Source organism: Hippoglossus stenolepis, chromosome 13 (genome assembly GCF_022539355.2).
Source record: "Hippoglossus stenolepis isolate QCI-W04-F060 chromosome 13, HSTE1.2, whole genome shotgun sequence".
NCBI lineage: Eukaryota > Metazoa > Chordata > Actinopteri > Pleuronectiformes > Pleuronectidae > Hippoglossus > Hippoglossus stenolepis.
In genome coordinates, this window is record NC_061495.1 from 2,959,274 (window position 1) to 2,974,400 (window position 15,127).

Consider the following 15,127-nt stretch of genomic DNA (forward strand, 5'->3'; position numbering starts at 1 on the left):
CCACATTATGTCCTGAGATATATAAACGACAAACTAATGCATTATATCAAATAATGTAATAAAATGAACTCCTTTAGCTACAGAGTACAATTGATTTATCTTTATCTCCAACCTCTCTAAGATGTGTCAGACGTCTCTGAACCGTCTGCTCAAGCAGCAGCTGAGTTACACACAAACTACACAACTGCATCCTAACAACCCAGAACAATAAAAGCTCAACACGCTCAATCCCGTGTTTTGTGTAGATGAAATAACTCTGCATTTTAGTGTATGAGCGTTTTGGAAACAACAGCACCGAGCAACAGTTTTAGTCCCTTTCAGATGTTTAGATTCTACTTCATCACACAGTGCCATCTGGGCGGCGTCTGATCGGTCCCACAGTCACTCTGCAGCGTGACAGTGTCCCCAAACAAACAGAGTCAGAGTCATAAACAACCGTCTTCAGAGACAAGGAGAACAAGGAGTCGTGCAACAGATGGTCTGGTCCCCACAGAGTCCTGATCTCAACATCACAGAGTCAGCGGGAGACAGAAGAAGCTGAAGCAGCCGGAATCCACAGAAGAACAAGTTCTCCAAGAAACTGCAAACAGTCGACCTGCCAAGTACCTTTGAAGGAGTGTGCACTGAGAACTGGAGCTGTTTTGAAAACAAGGGATCGTTACAGCGAATACAGCAAATAAGTATTAGTTTTTTTCGAAAGCATCCTCGGAAAGCCCCACAACTTGTGCACAGTTCCGTGTGTTGCTGAGCGTCACAGACACCGGCTGAACCTACAGCACGTGATGCGAATGGAGTCGATCACATCTTCGGAAGTCGGTGACGTCTCCATTCAGGAAACGGCAGCTTCAGGAAAAACAAGCCACCGAAGAAAGCGTAACAGATGTGTTTGTCTGAGCCGCTCAGCTGTGAAAACACCAAGGTTGACAGGACAAAAAAGAAATGTTGTGACTCAGTGTAGCTTCGCTGTGAAGGCCTGGCAGAGAGAGAGAGCAGATTTAGAAAACGCTCCGTATCACTGGATGCTTTCAAACTCTTAATGATGAGGTTTGAATTTGTCTGTAATACTTGTGACTTGTGCCAATTTCCAACCGACTCCTTCCTTCAGTTCTCTGGTGATTCAGTAAATCTCTCGTTTGACACTCTTCACACAGTCTAGTGCTGGATTTACAAACAGCTGATGCAACAAATGCAGCTATTTGCCGTTTTAGAAATAGACTCAGTTCGAACCAATTGTCACAGAGTTTCACATTTGTACTTGAATTAAATAAACTTTTCCTGTTTTCAACCTTTCCATGTGTGAGACGAGCCTTTGCACACACTCACATAGTTTCTCTGTACAAACCACACGGACGACAGTTTGCAGATTAAAATGAAATGTCACACACTGTGACAGTCGTGCACGACTCATAATGAACTGTTACACAACCACAGTCTGAGTCTGAAGGTGAAGCACAGGACGACAGCAGCTGAAGACAAACCAGCAGGAACAATGTGCGACCACAGAATCTGTGGGAGGAAGAACTCATGTTCTGCTTTGCTCCTCACACACACACACACACACACACACACACACACACACCTGTCTCCATGGACGCCCCCTGCAAGGACTTCATAATGAATATTCCAGCCAACTTCTTTCTATTTTTCTTGTAATGCAACAACAAACAACCGGAGTGAAGTGGTCCAGCTTGATTACTTCCCTCACATTCGATATTTTAGCTTTAATGGATTCTGTGCTGGTTCCTGCTGCTTCGTTCTTCCCCTTTGCTCAGAGCCACGTTCTCCTGTTTGTTTAGACTGTGGAGTAAGTGTTGAATGAATCACTTTCATTGCTGGTCTGCCGGGCGATGAAATATCTCACCTCACAATGCACAACACAATTGAAGCGTATAGTCTGGAAGATTATAATCAAATTTTACTTGTTTATTTTGTCCATTTAAAGCTGAAGTTGGGGCAGATCTTTAAACACTTTCCAGGACTTTAGAGTAAAACTCTCTAAACGTTGGTGTCTAGACTAAACTAAAGCTTTGAAATGGGTGAAACACGTTGTTCTCTAGTTGGTTAGTTTACTGAGTTCACAGCACAGGTCACAGGGTTTTATGCAGAATACTCTAAAAGGAAGAAAAGGGAAAGAATGAATTATAAAGTTTGAATTTTTGACTTTCTTATTTACTTTTTTCCAACTCTGTGGAAACAGAGCCGAGCAAACGTCGTCCCTGTTGAACATGATATTGACACTAATTGGCAGCCGCAGCAGGTCTTATTAAAACGGGATTAAAGATAAACATTGGAGAATTTAGCTTTAAATGAATTGAAACAGACGTGTAAATGTAATTCTGTTTCCTGTGCAACGCAGACTTAACTTCAGTGTACAACAATGTACGACTTTCCCTTGATGCTTTCTTGGCACAATCCTATATGTTGAAAAGTGTGACGTGAACTCAAATATAAGTTATATTATTATTATAAACACTTCATACTGATAGTCCAAGTTGTAATAAGATTATCTTTAGAAAAACACTGACTTTCATTTGATATCTCCAGGTCCAGATGCTGTGATTCTTAGAGAACAACCCCACAGGAAGCCTCCCGGTCCCGTCCTCATCAGGAAGGTTATCTGAGGTGAGTTATTGGATATCTTTTCTTCGTGGAAACAGATTCTCAGCAGGCGCGGTTCCAGGCTCGTGATGGATCTTTAAAGGAGGCCGAGCAGTTTGTAAAAAAAAAAGGGGACCAGAGCTCAGGCTGAAATTGATTGGCTCTCTCATCCTGCTTCCTATGCATCGTGTTTGAAAAATGCATCTGTGACCATATTGGCAGGTTCCTTTCATCTGTGGCCTTTCTGCAGCTGCTTCCAGACGTGCACTCTGCAGTTATTTCCCTTTCTCACTAGTAATGGACGGTAAAATAAAACTTACATGCATCAGATGTGCATAAAGCAGCCGTGCGAAATGTATATGGCAGATGCTCCATGATGAATAAATACTGTGTGTAAAATGGATGTAGAAATACAAAATGTATGTTTGTTCATAAAGTAAGAAAGGAAAAAGGAAAATAATGATTTGTGGTAATAAAAAACAAGATATTTAATGAATACTTGATTTCCAAGATATAGCAAAGAAACACTATATATAAATGACATAGGAAGTGAATGTTGTGCTTTAGAAGGGGTTTGAATAGCTTGTGTATCAAAGGTTAACACGTCACTTCCTGCCTCTGTCGGCTGCTCCACCTCTCGCCTGAATGATGCAGACGATTTGATGCTGTTGTGATTCTGTCTGTGCAGAAAACCTCCCGCTGTGTTGTGCACGTGTCAAAAACAAACTCTGGGTAAACTCTGTAGCCAATTCTCCGGATTCTACCCGCAGGTCATGTCTGAAAACAGCTTAAGTGTCTCCTCTGGATGAATGTGCTTTATAAATAGAGTCTTTACATGTGGATTTCTGGGTGAAGCAGACAGGGTTTAGAAAAGAGGCAGCCGAGTAGAAGTAGGTAAATAAGTGAGGGTCATTTTCAATCACCAGAGCAGCTGAAATGATTGACGTGAAACCCCCTTTAAAGTAAATTCACATATAATATATATGAGAAATTACCCTCGCAACCGTAAAGTGGGAGATTACCGAGCCACAAATTGCTGTGAAACTGAAAACGGCATCATTATGTTTTTTTGTGGGAAACGATCCCCATGCCCTCTGCTCTTATCTCCCAAGGATCCCGGCTTGCATGACGCCCCTGGGTGTGTGCAAATCGCTCCAAACATACACAGACGGACAGATGTGGCCTATCAGTCTATCTGCAGAGTGCTATCAATATCACTGCCCTTCAGATGAGCCGTTGATTATCTACCCTGGGGAGTGGAATCGATCCCCGCCTGCCCTCAGTGCTTATACTATAAGTCCTGAAAGTGCAGAAAACCTTGTTTGCCAGAAACACTCACTTCATCGGAGCTCGGCTGATGAACTAGTCGTGAGCAGAGGCCTGGCGGGAGCCTCCCTGTCAATATTAATGAGAACGACGTTCATGGAGCAAACTGGAAATTATCTCTGGGGGGAAACTGAGCTGGTGGCTTAGAGAACAGGGAATTAACTAACACGTAGAAAGTGTAATGGGCAAGATTTAAGGGTTTATATTTAACATATAGTGTTTGTAAAACTTCGAACATCATCCCCACAGTAAACAGTTGGAATCATGGACCTTTGCCTGCTTGTGTGTGTGTCCACTTTGTCGCCAACACCACTGAACCAACCAGTCTCCTCTCCTAACTCCTCAGTGGTTCAGGACCGGGCCTGAACTCCACCTTCTCCACCCGGCCGTCAGCAGCCGCTCGGGTCCGGTCCTGCTTGTCGTTTGGATCTGTTCTCTGTTACCTGCCTGCCTGAAATGAACCTGTGCTCAGTTTGTCTATCAGCCACACCCAGCCATCCCTCCCCATCACCCCCCATCACCCCCCATCACGACCCTGTCCCCCGAGCCGTGAAACCACTCCGACATACACTAGATTCCCATTGGCTCAGTGAAATGATGCTCTGCACAGACTCCAGCAAACTGTCAGCTGATATTTACCAAAGCAGTTTGCCGATGTCTTTATTTCAGCTATTAAACAAGAAAGAAATTATTCAGGAGACCATTCTGTGGTTCACTGAGAAACAAGAAGGGTCCATGGACCCAGCACCATTTACTGGCAGCCAGGGGATATTCATGGCATCTCAATTAGAACTGAGGGTTATTTTTTGCTGGAGAAAACTGCCTGAAGCAAGGTTAAATTTTTTATACATATTTTCAGACCGGTGAGAAATTAAAAAAAAACTGCATCTACACCGAAACAAGTGAAGTCGGCTGAGTGGAGGAGACCGGCTAGTTCCTGCTGAACACATCTGATCTGATTAACATACATGAGCTGGGTTTGTTTTCCTATATATACACATGTGCTTACAAGCAGCCCCCTTATCTCTCACACACACACACACACACACACACACACACACACACACACACACACACACACACACACACACACACACACACACACACACACACACACACACACACACACACACACACACAGGGGCTGACTGTTCCCTTTCCTTACCTGTTACCTGTTATCTCAGGTTCTGCTGCAGTCTGTCTCCTGACTGGGTCACGACTGATGACTCAGAATTTGTAATTGCCTTTTAATCCTTCGGAGGATAGAACATGTGTCGGCGTCGGTTAATTCGGGGCACGAGTCGCCTCAGGACACAGAGGGGGAGCTCATGACTGGAAGGTCGAAAGTGTGAGTCACTACACAGGCTGGGACATTTTGGACAGCAGCGTCATATTTTCTAGAAGTGTCACCGTGATGTGACAGTAAACGAGGCCGGTCGTCTGAGGAGGAATCGGACTCCTCTGGCTGCTCGATGGTAATTGGGGAGAAAAGCTTTGGAGACAGTTTGGGAGCTCGGCTGAAAGGGGGGGGGGGAGGAAGGGTCTGGAAGTTGCTTCTCCTAAAACCTGACTGCAGCTTCAACAGCCGTCTGCCCGGTGCCTTCGAGCAACGCTCAATCAGAGGGCAAAAGAAGTTGCTAAAGAAAAGAAACATTAAAAAAAGATATTCCAGATTTACATCCAGTTTACAAATGGCACAAAGCGAAACCTGTGTCCTCTGAGCACGCTGTGAGTAAGCAAGGGATATTTTCCCTGTGAACGTGCTCAGTGTTCAGGAGGAGCTGAGTGCAGATGTGGGCTGAACATTTATTAGGATGACCTTACAGTGCATTCATACAAAGACACGCTGTGAATTCAAATCGGCTGCTTCAGCATGTGCAACAAACCTCTTTCAGAAAAGCCGGTTTCATAAAAATCCCTTCTTCTTGAATTAAAGTCTTTCATGCCCTTCTCCCCCCCTCCCTCAAAATAATATTACTTTGGATGATCAGCTGCCCACAAAGAACAAGGGGAACAACAGTGTTATCAGCCTCCTGTATCCGTCCCTTTCAACAGTAGCATCATTACAAGTGTTTTACCTGGAAATCAGTTACAGAGTAATAACTTCTCATAGTAATTACTCTTAACTTCCCTGACAACATTGTAATCACAACCTAATATGTGATAGTTACACACTTACTTTGTGTATTTTATGTGGCTCATATTCAAACTTAGCGTACTACTTAATTAATTTCAATAGAACTTTCACCGTCGCCCCATCCTGCGCTCTGATTGGCTGATATTTGACCCATTAGGAATCTAGTAAGATTCTGAAATGTGTTGGTGAGACTGGGAAAATCGTGTGCAGGGAACTGGGCTTTAGAGAGAGTTCAACTAAAACCATTCAAGGCAGCAAAATCCTGTGTACATGTAAATCTTCCCTCTACTTGACACGATCTGTGCACTACTCACTTTCTTCTTCTTCACTCCTTCATCCTCTCTATCATCCTCTTCCTCAGTCGTTAACACCCTCATACTGTCCCTCCTTGCTGCCTTTTTACTCTCCTCTGTCCTTCCCCTCACTTACATTTCCTCCTCTTACTTGTTTTATCCCCTTTTTAATTGCTCTTTCCCTCACCTCTCACAACCCCCTTCTTTCTCTCCCCTCCCTCCCTCCCTCCCTCCCTCAGCCCTTTCTTTCTAATTTCCCTCTGAGGCCATTGTAAAGGAGCAGCAGTGCCCGGGACATTTTCTCCATTAGTGTGAATTACAGTTTCCTGGGCCAGGGGATCACAGCGTGTGAAACCACTCTCACTCACAGTAAGGCAGGGAGCCCTTTCTCCTAACACTTGGCTTTTGTCACAACAGTCACAGACAACAGTTCCATTAACAAAGTGAAGGAGGAAGCGGTGCCAGGGCAGGTGGTAAGTCTATACACCCCGCTGAGTGCAGAGAGCCGGTGCCGGCCACAGGGTCGCTCACACAGGTCAGACTCTCAGTCAGCGTATATTATGTCTGTGCTTACAGGAGCCAGCGACTCAGCTTGAGACCAGGCCAATGTCAAATGAGTCTGTTTGTTCTTGGGCTTTTCTTTCAGTGGAACGAGAGAGAGAGCTTGGCCCCGCTGTACAGTTTCACTGCCAAGAGTGCTCCAGTGCGCCCATTCAGCAGCGGCTTCCTCAATTACATATTCTCTTTATGTATATGAAGAAAGGCAGGAAAAGTTAGGATTATTCACATGGAGGATGGAGTCTGGTGCGGCGACGTCAGGTCAGCAAAATGGATTCAGCTGTTAGGGATCCCTGCTTTAGCACTGTCACTGATTCTAAAACAAATCCATCCATCCGTTTATCCTGTGTGATAACCTTGGCCACGTTCAATTCCTCCTAACCTCCTTTTCTTTGGACCCAAACAAGCCGCAGACATATTTGCAGCATGTGACGACAGAATCCCTCAATCTGGTGAATTCAGACCCAGCAGCTTTGGGCCCTGAGCCGACCGCGCCTGACCACTGCACCACAACCATTAATCCTGACATGGTGCAAACACGAGAGTCAAACCATTTCAGTCACATTCTTCCCAGTGAACCAACTGGTGTATCTGTTCCTGAGCCAACACTAGAGCTCCGGTGCTCGGTTGTAGCTCCTCCCTCCATGCTGTTATGGTAATCCCAATATGTGTTCGCATGTAAATGCTGAAAACAGTTCACTGTTGCCCATTTATTGGTTATGATGCTTCCATATATTGAGAGTAAAGAGGGCGATGTTTCAGAATGACACTTTAATAACAATCTCTGGATTCAGGGATATTTATTTCCCTGCATTTGTCTTTCTTGATGAAACCTGGAGCTACTTTACCCACAAAATACCTCGAGTGTGGATGGTGACCACAGAGAACTGGAGATTTAGACGTGGAGATGTGTTAAACTCATAGAAACTACAGGGGGTCTGTTGAACTCACATATTTCTGACTCTGCATCCCCACATGTTTGAGGGATTTGGAGGATTTCCATTGGACTTCATGCAGCTGCAGGATTTCCTGTGTAACAGTTGGTTTTTAGAAAGGTTGGAGATATTTATGCTATCGGGCTGTTGAACTAACACATCTTACAGGTTTTACTGGTTATTTAAATGTCTGCTCTGTAATGACGTATCATACACTGACATCTTCAGGAATAAAATAATTAATTTATTAAAAAAGACTAGATGAAACTACTCACTTCAAATATTTAATTTTTCAATACCATTATTCTGGTATATACAGTATCTATGTTTAAAGCTAATGAGAGACTCTGAGAGTGAGATAAGGTCAAGTACTGAAAAATGCTATTAGAATATTCTAATTCACCAATTTGAATAATGAATGTTGCTTTGATGTAATTTAATAATAATAACGATAATAATTAGACACCCAAGCACACCTTACAATATATCACAAATGAACACATGGGAAATTGAAGTATAACCAAGCATTAAATCAGATTAGGAGACACGAGTACTATTCAATACAACATAGTAATGTGAAGTATAGCACACCACCACAGAACCTCCAGTAGATTCACATGTAAATATCAAACATCTGTGTGCCCTGTAGATGTTTAATAAGTTTACAGGATTTAAACTTTGTGTCTTGTGCCATATGTTATCATTACTCCTGTCAATACTCACAACAACCACCACTAGGAACAAATATATTTCTCCAGGTTTAAGACCTGATGCAAAACAAAGAACTAGTTAGACACAATAAATCCAAACTGGACTAAAATAACTACAAATCTCCAATCTCCTGTTGTTGTTGTACTTTCTTGTCAGTCTAAACACACCACAAAGAAAAAAGCCTTTCAACACAACAACAATGGACTTAACTGCAGCTAAAGTAAACACAATAGAGAACGAGTGCGACCGATCCTGAACAATTCAGATACAAGAACAGCTCACGGCTCCGTTTTCTCCTGCAACTATTATTTAAAGATCCCTCAGTATTTTCCCCTTAGGTAATTCCCTTTGCACGATCATGCAATTTTGATGTAGAGCAACCCGGTTAAGAGCGTGCCAAGGAGCTATGTATACAGACTGTGGGTTGATGCAGCCTGGGACAGCAATAGCACTGGCTCTGCTAAAGCACCACTCTCGCCCTCCTCAGCAGGAGTAATGCCAGCCTGCACAAATCTTACGCAATAACTTGAACTGACTGCCGAACACAAAGTGATCAAATATGCACCGAGGCTTTTTGACTGTGTACGGTCGGTGTGCTGCCATTTACTCATCTGGCTTTATGTAACGTTTCCACTGAGCTTTAAATATAGAGGTGAGAGCGTTGAACTCTGTGAACTATCATATTTCAACCACATCTCAAGAGGACATCTCATATTTCAGGCACAGAAACTCAATTAGGAGGCTGAGGTTTTTGAGTTCTTCGAATAATAGGGCTACATGGCGGGATTCAATTAAGAGCACCCAGAATATATTTGGCAATCTCTCAGAGGAAGACCCACAGTGAGAGATGAACTGTGCATCACTGGTCCAATAGAAAAGCTCCCTGGCTCAGCAGGAGGTGACATGTGCCTGAAGGCAGCGGCTTGAGACGTATCAACACAGAATGTCAGGGGTTAATCATGGATATGGTAATAACATGATCAATAAAAACACAGTTTAACTACAATTATTAAAAAAACCTGCAGCCCCTGAGGATTCAGTAGCAAGCTGACAATGTGGATGAATATGATATAATAATAATAGAATAAACACTAAGCCCAAGACCAGGACTCAGATTATCATCATTATAAGGTTCCAGGCTTTGGGAGCTCAAGGTCAAGGAGGAACACAAAGACAAATATAGAGATGTGTTGTCAATTAAACGGCTGGTTTGTGTAAATGTTTCACTTAGTGACAAGCTAGCTCTGTAGCAAGGAGGATGACGGGTTTATTGTTCATACTGACGGATAGAAGTCGCAGGTCAGTGGCTATTATCTGGATATCTGCTCCTTTTTGGCTATTTTTGGCCACAGGGTATAGGAGCCAACCCATGGGGCAATGTGGTGGTGGTGGTGGTTGGGGGGGGCATATCTTAATCTCACCTACAAGGCACCAGATTGTCTGGAGGTGGCCCTGCCTGGAGGAGCACTGGGACAGTCACAGAGGAGAAATCAATAACCGACGGTGACAGAGGCTCAGCAGTTTGGCACAAACAACAACTCTATGGATGTGAAGTTGCACGCGCCAGCCCAGCAGAGACCCTGCTCTCGTTGCACATTTAACCCGTGCAGCCCAAAGGGGGGGGGGTTCGGGAGGAGGCTTTAGGTTCGAGTCCGAGGGAGTGTGAAGGAGAAGGAAATGCGCATATTGAGCTTTTTCTCTCTTTCAAGGTGTCGAGGGGCAGCTGACAGGAGGCAGCGGCTGAATTACAATGCGCCCCCATGCGCAGTCTTCCTCCTCCTCCTCCTCCACCTCCTCCTCCTCCTCCTCCTCCTTCCCCGCCACTGACTGTGCATGTGCCCACGGCGTTAAAAGATTTCCGTGACCCAGTCTCAACAGCTGACAATGAGCTCCTTACACATTGGCATCACCAACTTGAATCAGCCTCCCGCACTGTGGGCACAGCGTCGTCATCTGAGACGAGAATCCAGAGACAGCAGCCAAATCTGTACACATTTCACTTCATGGACGTGTAAGCGGAGCAGGCTGTCAGATTCACACACATCATATAAAGCTATGTGTTACTGGGGGTGTTGTGAGTTGACCTTGCACAATCCTATGGAGTTTGGCGCAATGTGCACGGATAAAGTGCAGGAAACTTGGAGATCAAGTCAAAAGAAAAGCCGGTTGCCCACCTCATCCTGCTGCGGCTGGTTCGGTCTCTGGCTCGGCTGCTCCTTGGTAGCTGTCATTGTAAGACAAAAAAATAACACATAAAAAACTCCTCCTTCGATAAAACTTGGTTGGATCCCGAGGAAAAACGGCAAGATCCCTGTTTTCCGAGTGAGAGGAGTCGGGGGGAAGCGGCCGCGGGCAGAGGCGTCTTGTCAGATGCGGAATCTTAAAGAGGAGTGGAGGAGCGAGTGGAGGAGCGGCGGCGGCGGAGGGGGGAGGGGGGGGACAGATCCGTCACGAATGAATGTCTGCGAGGTCTTGGAGAGCGTCTGACGAGGAGCCAACGCAGCCAGTGCGTTCACATCAACACCCTCCTCCTCCTCCTCCTCCTCATCATCATCATCATCCTCCTCGTCCTCCTCCTCCCACCCCCTCCAGGAAAGGGAGGAGAGTTCCGACACGCACGTTGTTGAACCGAGAAAGTGTGTGTTTGTTTTTTTGTTTTTTACCACCACTCCTCCAGTATACGTCTGAGTGGGGTGTGTGGTGGGAGTAGTGGGATCAGCTCGTCTCCAACCTCTCTCCTCTCAGGGAGGCTGACATGTTGGAGCCGGTGAGGGGGGGTTAACAGAGGGAGGAGAAGGAGGAGGGGAGGGGGGTGTTGGACTGGTCTTGTGGTGGTGGGGGGCTGCATGGGGTCCAAACAGAACCGACAGTGTGAGGTACAGACCCGGTGAACACATCAACCGACACTTTGCACGTGAAGTCCAGTCTGAGCCTGGAGCTGTCCGTGGTGCTGAAACCAGCTGCACGCTCATCCTCCCTTTCTCTGCCTCTTCTGGTTCTTCTGGTTCTTCTGGTTCTTCTGGTTCTTCTGGTTCTGGACTCACGCTCAGACCTCGTTGATCTGATACACAGGAGCTTTAGTGACGGAGCGGACAACAGAGGGATGTGCAGGTGGCTCACCGCAGCTCGCTGTGGGTTCTTCCATACGCGCAGGGCAAAAGAAATGCAATTGCATCAGTGTTTGGAGCAGTGAGTAACTATGAACCTGCTATGTTGAACTTATTGATGTGAGAGCAATGTGTTCTGTGGTCGCAGACTCTCATTCAGCTTTTGAGTTAAGTCTCGTGTATTTTATTTCCTCTGTCACACTAGAATCTGTATTTTATATCTGCATCAGACTTCAGGATTGTGAGGAATGAAACTCACACATGACTCGGACCAGTACAAGACCTGTGATGCACTCTAACTACTGTTGAATCTATACCTGAGTTGTTCTGTGTTGTGCTACTACTTCATTTATTTATTATTTAATTTATTTGTGTTTGATAGGGACAGTGCTCATTGGTCACCAAGTGAAATACTGTAAATGAGCCAGAGATAGCTATTAGTCCCAAGCCACTTCTTAAAACCTAAAATAGAGTAAAATTACCTTTCTTTGACAGTTACAACTATCTATGGATAATGCATGTCCATTACAATGCAAACCATCCAAACTCAGTGTACAGCAAACCCATGGTTAAACCAGTATACCCGATAAACAACAAACCATTACAGCTATCAAACAATACAATGCAACTCTCAGATACAATGCAAAGCTTAATGCATGTAAACTAAACTACACAAAATAACATGGAATGAGAACAGGTTTGACAAACACATAAAGAAACTAAAACCTCTCAGCAAATCAGACTGTTCATCATTTATTCAAGCCAATGATCTGTTGACTGTGAAAGCGTATGATCGACCTCATCTTCATAAAATCATTGAGTTTCCCATCGTGTCCTGGACGGAGGCATCTGCACACAAATGCCTTAGAGCCGTCAGCCACCTGTAGAGGAGAGACGGGTTCACATCTGACACAAGTGGGCTAGAATATAACGGTGCTGACAAACTAGCCTGCTTGTATTATATTAAAAGGCAGAAATCGATCAGTGTGCTTCGTTTTGTAGACAAGTGTAATCAATCCACTTTGAGCTGCCAGTCGGTCCAGGTCGGCCCACGGCTCCACTCAGTGCTGCTGCTGCTGCAGCTGTAACATTATGAGAAGCAGATAATGTGGTTAGCACAGCCACTTCTCTCTATGCAGCGATTCCACTGAGATGCTTTTGTTCTTCCACAGCTCCTCTTTAAGGCCTCTTGTGTATGTTGGTTCGTAACGGTTGTTAATTTCAAAACGTTGGTTGATATTGTTTGTCACTGAAATAACGTCGTTTGGCTGCTGATGAGTCGTCACACGAGTTTTGTCCCAATTCTTTCACGATTCTCTCGCCCCGTCCCTTGTGGCTCCGTTTGGACGAGGACACTCCCAGCGAAGGACACTTTATCTCTAGGGGTAGGACGAGAGGAATTGGGACGGGGCCTCTATGTACATTAGGAAAGAGCTATTTACTTCTCAGTTTAGAAAAGATGCTGCCAAGTTCCGTCTTCAGTGGTGGAAAGTTTCTTTGATTCTACTGAAGTTAGCACGCTAACCATCTGGACCGCCTCATCACGTTCAGACTGTAAGCTAGCGTAGCGTCTAGGCTCTTCAACCACTTTTCCTGTAAACGCATTGTTGGCTGAAGCTATTGACGAGTGACCGTCTCCACCACCGGCTCCCAGCCTCTTAACCCTGTTCCACGGCAGAGAAAACATACAAATCACACCTTTAAATTCTGATTGTGGTTCTTACTGCAGCCACATTAATACTAAATTAACAATCCCTCTCCAGAGAGAGAGAGAGAGTCACACAGTCAACTAACACCAAACAATCACAAATCAGGGCCATGGCTTTGTCTCACAGTCATAAGAGAAACAATTAACAATCATATCACCAAAACTACCGTCTCCTAATGTTGACCATTTAAAAAGAGATCACCCCACAGTGACATCATGGAGTAAATCCCCTGTCACATATTTCACAGAAGTGAGATAAATGCCAGCGAAAGACCTTCACATTGGTGCTCGGGGCCGTCACAACATCTCTCTCACCCAAAACACCGACGCTCAAATATTGACATCCAGTGTTTGACCTGTTCTACCTTCAGAATGTCAGAGACGTGAAATAATTGTAAACACTGTGTAATAAATACAGCATGGGATACAGCATGGGGCGGACGTCTTTAAAAGGTCAAAGCAACTGTTGGATCGGACAAAGCATCCGAGGTGAAAAGCAAAGAAAAAAAATCCGTTTTTATTCTTTGTGGGCGTGTTGAGTGCATTAGTGGAGCTCATTAGCATAAATTCCTCTTAACCTGTGCTTTCTCTGAGAGAGACTAATGGAGTGTGCCTGAGAGAGAGAGAGAGAGAGAGAGAGAGAGAGAGAGAGAGAGAGAGAGAGAGAGAGAAGAGAGAGTGAGAGAGTGATGCACACACTGGGTGAGACCGGATGATGAATATATCTGATAACCTTTCGTGGATTGTTTCATCTTTTGGTAAAGGTTGCATCCGCACTGCTTAGCCTGCGTGAGCATCTTTTTAAAACTGTCCCTTCTGTCCTGTGTGGTGATTATACTGATCTGGGATTTCAGGGTTTGTTCAACGACACTAAGACTCATGATGGTCTTGTTATATAGGTGGACACAGGGTTCAGACACACGTGTGTATTTCCATATTAAGTCAGTAGAGAGATACAAGTTGGAGCTAACTGCATTTGTGTAGCACTTTGTAGTTTGGACTTTTTGAAGCTAATGTACTTCCATGATTCTTGCTGTTCTGGGTTTGTACCCTCATGGCTGATGCACTTATTGTTAGTCAGCTAAACGATATGTAATGTAATTTAACAACTGAGACATAAATGCAGTTGCTTTACATGCACTCAAACAATCAGAAATGTTACAGTATTTTGGGACTATAAGAAGAGCTGTAAGATGAAAGCTTGCTCATGACTACATTTGTCTTTCATGGTCCCTTGTCTCTTTTATTTCTAGAGTTCCCTTCAAAACCTACGTTGTGTGGACACAGTTGTGTTCCCCATTCAACTTCAAGCACAGCAAGTATGCTCGCAAGGAGGCTGAAAATCCATGGGTGCTACTGTCTGTGGTACATGTCTGATGTGGTGTCAGGGACACAACACTACATCCACTGGTTTCCATTACATCTGCCTGTGTGTCTGTAGGGGTCAGTGTTGCCGATTGGTGAATATAAACACGAGCCAGATTATGTATCACGTCTATGCTATTGCTGCTATACTTTGTACTTTTATGTGTAAGTACCATGAGCACTCAAAACAAGGCCGCAGACAAACACTGGGATGTATAGTGTTAGCCAAACTTCCCCATCTCAACCATCAAAATGCAAACAACACGTGTGTGTGTGTGTGAAGAAAGTGTAAAATAAGAAATAAGAATTTTTTAAGACATGAAACTGAGTTGAGTAAATCTGTATTTGACGTGATTTCACGATTAATCAACCACTGACACATCTGGATT

The 15,127-nt window shown here is 44.5% G+C and overlaps 1 protein-coding gene across 2 annotated transcripts in view; it reads right to left on the reverse strand.

The window, feature by feature from the left end:
• The window catches only part of LOC118120567 (inactive dipeptidyl peptidase 10), a 142,303-nt gene that overhangs the window by 68,889 nt on the left and 58,287 nt on the right, over window positions 1–15,127 (reverse strand). The window contains exon 1 of one of the 2 annotated variants that reach the window (XM_035175654.2): window positions 10,733–10,975. The exons of the other annotated variant lie outside the window; for it this stretch is intronic. Coding sequence (XP_035031545.1) covers window positions 10,733–10,789 — 57 coding nt within the window. The 5' untranslated portion in view covers window positions 10,790–10,975. Of the gene's footprint in view, window positions 1–10,732; window positions 10,976–15,127 lie in introns of those variants that run through there. 2 annotated transcript variants of the gene reach the window in all.